This window comes from Lygodium microphyllum, chromosome 4 (assembly GCF_053477565.2).
Source record: "Lygodium microphyllum isolate KBCC chromosome 4, Lygodium_microphyllum_v1.1.10, whole genome shotgun sequence".
Lineage (NCBI taxonomy): Eukaryota > Viridiplantae > Streptophyta > Polypodiopsida > Schizaeales > Lygodiaceae > Lygodium > Lygodium microphyllum.
Window position 1 is genome coordinate 118553263 of NC_141138.1, and position 7357 is coordinate 118560619.

At 43.0% G+C, this 7357-nt stretch overlaps 1 protein-coding gene across 1 annotated transcript; it reads left to right on the forward strand.

Annotated features, from left to right (window-relative positions):
- The first annotated feature begins 5368 nt into the window (after positions 1 to 5368).
- LOC148037531 (18.1 kDa class I heat shock protein-like) lies at positions 5369 to 6249 on the forward strand. The gene has a single exon (XM_087677325.1). The coding sequence runs from the start codon at positions 5522 to 5524 to the stop codon at positions 6035 to 6037; it is 516 nt and encodes a 171-aa protein (XP_087533451.1). The 5' UTR covers positions 5369 to 5521; the 3' UTR covers positions 6038 to 6249.
- Positions 6250 to 7357: the final 1108 nt, after the last annotated feature.

Sequence of the window (7357 nt, forward strand, 5' to 3'; positions counted from 1 at the left end):
TGCAGGCTAAAAAGCAAGAATCACGAACTCTTAGTGGACCAGAGACATTATCTGGTAGTCCATGGTCTGGGAGACTAAGGAGTAGCTTTACATCTTCAGGTGCATCTAGTAGCACTACAGGTAAAGACAAAGGAAAGAATAAAGTGTCAGATGGAATTGATGCAGTTCTTGATGGAGACTCCAGTGGCTCAGAGAGCTTAGATGATGAGCTTGGTATTCCTTCTATCAGGACACCAGGTATACAGAGAGCTCATAATAATGTAAAGGCTCCATTGGGTGATCCGGTGATACGCAGATCTAGTAGGGTCAGATACCCTATTAAAAGATTTGGTTTTGAAGGTTATGCAGCTCACCATTATGCTTATATGGTGAAAGTGATTGAGGATGTTGAGCCCACATATTTTGAGGAGGCTGCTAGTCATGCTCATTGGGATGCAGCACTGGATGAGGAGATGGCTGCATTATAGGCCAACAAGACTTGGGATCTAGTATCATTGCCAAAGGGCAAGAAAGCTATTGGATGTAAGTGGGTTTATAAGATTAATCACAATGCAGATGGTTCTATTAGTAGGTACAAAGCTAGGCTGGTTGCAAAAGGCTATGCCCAGACACATGGCATATATTATGAAGAAACATTCAGTCCAGTTGCTAGGATGGCAACTGTCAGATGTGTGATTGCTTTGGCAGTAGCCAAAGGTTGGAGGTTGCAACAAATGGATGTGAAGAATACCTTCTTCCATGGTGATTTGCAAGAAGAGGTGTATATGGATCAACCAATAGGTTATGAAGATTTAGAGCATTCCACGTATGTGTGTAGGTTGAAGAATGCGCTCTATGGGCTCAAGCAAGTACCTAGAGCATGGTCTGACAAGATCAGAGAGTATTTTGTCAATATTGGCTTTTATGTTTCTGATGTTGATCACTCACTTTATGTGAGAAAGGGAGATGCAGGTTTGGTCATCATAGTCATCTATGTGGATGACTTGATTATTACAGCTGATAGTGATAGTGGGATTACTGAAGTTAAGGACTTTTTGAAAAAGAAGTTTGAGATGAAGGATTTAGGCGAGCTAAGGTACTTCCTGGGCATTGAGGTAATCAGATATAATGATGGTATATGGCTATTCCAAAGACAGTATGGCTTGGATATGTTGTCCAAGTATAGTATGACAGCATGCAAACCACTTTCACTCCCGTTGGAGCAGAATGTAAAGTTGAGTGCTGATGTTGGGGATGAGATAGAAGACCCTACTATGTTCAGGAGGATAGTGGGGAGTTTGATCTACATGACCATTACAAGGCCAGACTTGAGCTATGCTGTTGGTCTTGTGAGTCAGTTTATGCAAGTACCTAGAAAGCCACATTTGGATGTAGTCAGACGCATATTGTCCACATTACATTATGGACTTTTCTATGAGGCAGGTATAGATATACAGGTGTTTGGATACACAGATGCAGATTGGGCTAGTAGTATGTCTGATAGAAGATCTACCAACAGATACATGTTCTCTCTTGGTAGTGCAGTAGTTACTTGGAGAAGCAAAAAACAATCTACGGTTGCTTTGTCGAGTACAGAGGCTGAGTATAGAGGTCCTGCTATTGCAACATGTGAGGTAGTATGGCTGTGAAAGTTATTGTCCGATTTAGATGTGCAAGTGGAAGGTCCAGTTGTCATTTATTGTGACAACATGAGCAGTATACAGTTGGCTAGGAACCCTGGAAAAAACATATTAAGGTACACTACCACTTTGTGAGAGAGAAGGTACTAGCAGGTGAGATTGACTTGGTGTATGTCAATACATAGGATCAGATAGCTGACATCTTCATGAAGGCATTGGGTATAGAGAAGCTTCAAAAGTTTCGAAGCTTACTTGGAGTTGCAGAGATGCAGTTGAGCTTGAGGGGGAGTGTTGAGATGACAAGCTTAACACATGCGGACATGAATGATGGACCGCTTGGTTAGATGGGTCCACACGTCTACACTTAGCACGTATGTGGTCATTATGACTCTCACATAGCCACTGACTCATTACTTATTATATTCAGGTTGTTACACCTATTTACAACTGGCATAGTTATAACGTTAGCAGTTGACTAGTATAGTCGGTTATGCATTGTTTGACTTAGTAGGCCACTTTCCTTTATGTTGTATCTTATCTATACTTTGTGTACATTGTAAAGTGTGTGGAAGAAGAAGAAGAAACCAGCAAGAAAACGTTTTGGCCTCCATCTCTCTTCTTGTCTCTTGAGTGAGCTTCTCCTTGTGCATTTTGTGTGTGTTCGCAGCATCTTGAGCAAGTCCCCCCACCACGCGATTCTTAACATTGAGCACCTCGGTTCTCTCCATGGCATCCTTGGAAGGGTTGGTGGTGGGCTCGGTCATTGCTGCTCGTGTCTTAGGATGAGGCTGAAAGGTATCTACCACTACTACTGAGGAAAGCTAGTGGGTCGGGTCAACAAGGGCAGGTGGAGGAAATACAAGGGTGAAGTGTTGGCAACACATCACCTTGATGGTTTTGACAGTGGAGTCCCTATGAGATAAGTGCTTCACCTCGATAAAGGGACAATCCAGAAGCACATGCACCCAAGAAATAGAAGTATCAAGGGGGAAAAAGAAAAGAGTAACTACTTTTCTCAAGATGTTGAATGCCTTGGCCTATGAGTTACGACCTCGAGCAAGAATCTAAGGGCTTCAAGCTTGCTCTTGTGGTTGTCGACCACGTTAGAACATGGTACTTTTGGGAGGTTTATTTCCCTAAGGATAATCATGTACCACCATGTAAATGGATCTACAAGCTAAAAATGTCTCCATTTGACGCATTGCCTATTAAAGTATAATGCAAGATTGGTAGCCAAGGATTTCAAGCACAAGAAGGGGATAGACCTTGATGGCAACTTCATTTCAATAGTCAATATGACTACCCTTCATATAGCGCTTGCCTTGGTTGCCAAGGAGGATAATATGGATCTTATATAAATGGATGTCAAGAAAACTTTCTTGCATGGGCATCTATACAGGGATATTTTAATGTGCAGCTAGAGCTTTGTTTTGGTATAAGAAAATGAAATTTTGGTTGTAAGGATCATGCAACATAAGTCCTCTCGAGTCCTTGTTCAAGCCTTGTATCTTCGATTCTTGTCTTGTCTTGTATTCAGTCTAGCCCTGCATCAAGATCTTGCCTTGTCTTGTATCATGAACCCAATCTTATTGTAAGCATCATTGTAGAGAATCTTGTATAGAGAAATATACTCTTGTACTTTGTCTTCTTAAATAAAGAATTAAGTTCTTCTTCTTCTTGAAGTCAATCCATTATAAGTTGTGAGGTGACAATCCTTGTCTTTGCCAAGTTCTTGTTGCTCTCATATTAGTTTGGCAAGGCTAAAAGGCAAGTAGCCCAATACCCCTATCTATACTAGAGTTAAGAAGGTTAAGGAGAGGTTTCTTGATGTGAGATGATATAAGCATTGGCAAAAGGATGATGATATCATCAATGACATAAGCATTACTAATATAACCGATGACATAAGCAATGCTTATGTAAGTCTTGATATGACTACTTTTCTAGAAACTCTCGGTGATGTTCTAGAACTTCTTAGAATCTTTTAGCACTTTCTCAAATCTTTTAGAAGTTTCCTAGAAGATATTAGATCTCTTGGTATCCACTAGCTTTGATTATATCCTCTTGACATCTTCGGCTCCCCCTCCTTTCTTGCACTTCCTTTTCTTCTCCAACATGTGTTTGAGAATCAAAACATTCATTATTAGATGTTGCCTTCAAATGGACGACCTACACCATGGCCTCTACCAAACGACTCGCATCCACCATGAACACTCCGAGTTAATCAATAAAAAAGAACTCATACGACCAAAACAAGAGATGCCTAAAAATTGATTGTTCTCATTTTACAAGGCAAAAAGGGAGTTGAAAATGAGAACACTAGCTTTGATTATATCCTGTTGACATCTTTGGCTCCCCCTACTTTCTTGCAATTCCTTTTCTTCTTCCATATGTGTTTTGGGAATCAAAACATTCATTATTAGATGTGGCCTCTACCAAAGGCCTCGCCTCCACCGTGAATACTCTGAGTTAATCAATCAAAAATAACTCACACGACCAAAGTAAAAGATGCCTAAGTTTTTATTTTTCTCATTTACAAGGCAAAAAGGGATGTCACATTACAAAAATATTATTCGAGAGCAACTATGATGCTAATTTCATCACCTTAATGCCAACTTTTCTTGCAATCAAGGGTACTCCATTTAAAGATAGTCCTTTCACTTGTTTACCTTTTCCAAAGGTGATAGGATGACAATGAAGAAAATAGAGTGTACTCCTACCTAGAAATTTTCATCCTTCTTTGTTGGGTTCTTCCTTGCTTATTTACATTGCTCCTTGAGTCTCCCAAGTACCCCTCTTGGAACTAAATCCTCCCTAGTACCGTTGCAAGAAAATGCAAGCTCTATAGCCAAGTCTTCACAGTTTTTTGCACAAGATGAAAGCAGGTGAGCTCAATGGCATATTGGTAGACGTTGATAACATTTGTAAAGTTTTCTTTCATCTATGCTATGGTGTCACATACTTAATAATGATTTACTGTATGAGAGGTATGACTAAAAATGGTGTAGGGGTAACAAAGTGTATCTATGACGATGAAGAATCACTAGCACATCTTCATTGTGATGCCCTTTGCCAAGTTCTTGTTCCTCTCATATCAGTTTGGCAAGATTGAAAGGCAGGTAGCCCAAGACCCCTATTCATACTAGAGTTAAGAAGGTTGAGGGGAAGCTTCTAGATATGAGATGATATAAGCACTAGTAAAAGGATGATGATATCATCGATGACATAGGCAATACTAACATAACCAGTGATATGAGCCATGCTTATGTAAGTCTCGATATAAGCAGTCTACTAAAACCTCCAAGTAATGTTCTAGAATCTTATAGCACTTTCTCGAGTCTTTTAGAAGTTTCTAGAAGACATTAGATTTCTTGGTGTCCATTACCTTTGATTTTGTCATATTTGGCTCCCCCCCCCCCCCCCCCCCCCCCCCCCCCCCCCGACTTTCTTGCACTTCCTTTTCTTCTTCCATATGTGTTTGAGAATCGACACATTCATTACTAGATGTTGCCTCTCCCAAATGGATGTTCGGCAGCCGCTTGGAAGGGAGTCGGTAAGAGGTTAGTTACCTTGACATGACCGTGCCTTTAGGATTCGGCAAGTTCAAAAGAAAGGGAGCTTTCTGCCTAGAGGGTTCCCGAACCGAACCCTCTGGGCCGTTCTGGAGTTCTCGGGGAAACACATCGCAGGGCTCCTGCCTCTTTAAAAGGAAGCCCGAGCCGCGAAGGGGGTCATCAGAGACGAATCGGAGCAGCTAATCCAGCCGCCTTTATCTCACATCAGCGTCCACGCTCTCACAGGCTATATATAGCCTACGCCACTATACGACGTTTTATCTCTATTTCCACTCCCTCTCTCAGACGCGCAAGCAGTGCAGGCTAAGCCAGCAGAGCGATTAGAATATGGCACTGAGCCCATTCTTCGGCCAGAGCGGCGCCATCTTCGACCCCTTCTCCTGGGATCCCTTCCCGGCCAGCAGCTCCGCCCTCTTCAGCAGGACTTTTGCCGACTGGCCCTTCCGCCTCCTGGACAGCGAGCCGTCGCGGCAGCTGGCCCGCGAGGCATCGGCCGTGGCCAACACTCAGGTGGATTGGAAGGAGACGCCCGAGGCCCACATCTTCCAGGCCGACCTGCCGGGGCTGAAGAAAGAGGAGATGAAGGTGCAGGTGGAGGACGGGCGCGTGCTGTGCATCAGCGGCGAGCGCAGCAGGAAGGAGGAGAAGCAGGAGGGCGACAAGTGGCACCGCGTGGAGCGGGCACACGGCAGCTTCCTGAGGCGCTTCCGCCTGCCCGACAACGCCAAGCCCGAGGAGCTGAGCGCCCGCGTGGAGAATGGCGTGCTCACCATCACCGTGCCCAAGCGCCAGACTCAGCAGCCCAACCAGCCCGCCATCACCGACGTGCCCATCTCCGGCTGAAGCCTATTCTCTACGACCCATCCCATACTGGTTGCAAATAAAACACCGTTTTCCATGCTGTAACGCTAACAACACGTGCAATGCAGTCCGGAAACTTCTTTGTAGTCCCATCCCAACAAAGGGGACAACAGCCCCCACATTTTGTATCGCTTTTCCACCTTAATATACCAACACACATTTTCACACACTTCGTTTCCCCCTTCCTCTTTAATTTTGGGCTAGCGCCTTAGTGCTTCTTTCTTTCGGTAAAAGGGTTCCTACAATGCGCATTACGGGGTGAGCAAGACTTGCGCAAGCAACATGAGTTGCACCAAGTGAGGCTCGAGAACCCCTCTTCGGACATCATATGCGAGTAGGTGGCAAGCTACACATTTGCGGTTGTCAATCGCCTATATCTCAACCTGTGCGCATGCCCTTCGAATTCGACCATGAATGTTCAACTAGCTAGCATACACCTCTATTAGTCCAAACGCAATGCATTTTCATTTGCTAAGTGTACGTCGCTAGCCCATGTGCTTTGTGCGTAAGAGAGAAACCAAAATACAAAGTTGTAGTCTCCTTGTTGTGATTGTTCTCATGTATAATGTTGCCTATGTCTAATGCTCCTATGTAGAGTAAATGTGACAAGATTGGCCTTAATATCTATCCATTACATTTGTTTGAAATAATTGATACTCATTCACTATAATGTACCTACCTTGATACCTTAGATATTATGTACTGTTTAGTGATAAAAGTAATCAAACATTGACACGAGATCTTGAGTGAAAAACACAAAGATTGAAATTTGGGTGGTTGTACTGTATGCTCAACGTTAGGATCATTGGATACATCCTTATTTGTTCAAGGATTTTGACCTATAGAGCACATGATTGTTTCTCACCTAGCCTACTCACATACTTGATGAATCAAAAAATCTAGATATAGATAGAATGTAAACTTACCAACACTCACCACATTGTAGTTGTTGCATCACCTAGCTTGCTCCACACGTGTACTCCTTTGCTCTCGACCTTGCTTCTATTATTTCCCACAAATGAGAGGAGCTACCACATACGACCGGTAGGATTATGTGGCTTTCATTTTCACGAATTGAAAGGATTCAATATCTTAGATCATTAGGGTTGGTATGATCATGTGGATCAAGATTTGAATCAAGACCATGAGGATCGCCATGAAGATGACCAAGATTGTGAGGATCATCACAAATATTGTTGTGTTCTCAAGGATCACTGCCAAGACTAATGTGGTTCAAGGTAGAAATCATGATCGGACTGTCCCTCCTATTCACCATCTTTTTATATCTCCCCTTCTCCTCTC

Coding starts and splice junctions, on each gene's coding strand:
- LOC148037531 (XM_087677325.1), top strand. CDS start 5,522: ATGGCACTGAGCCCATTCTTCGGCCAGAGCGGCGCCATCTTCGACCCC.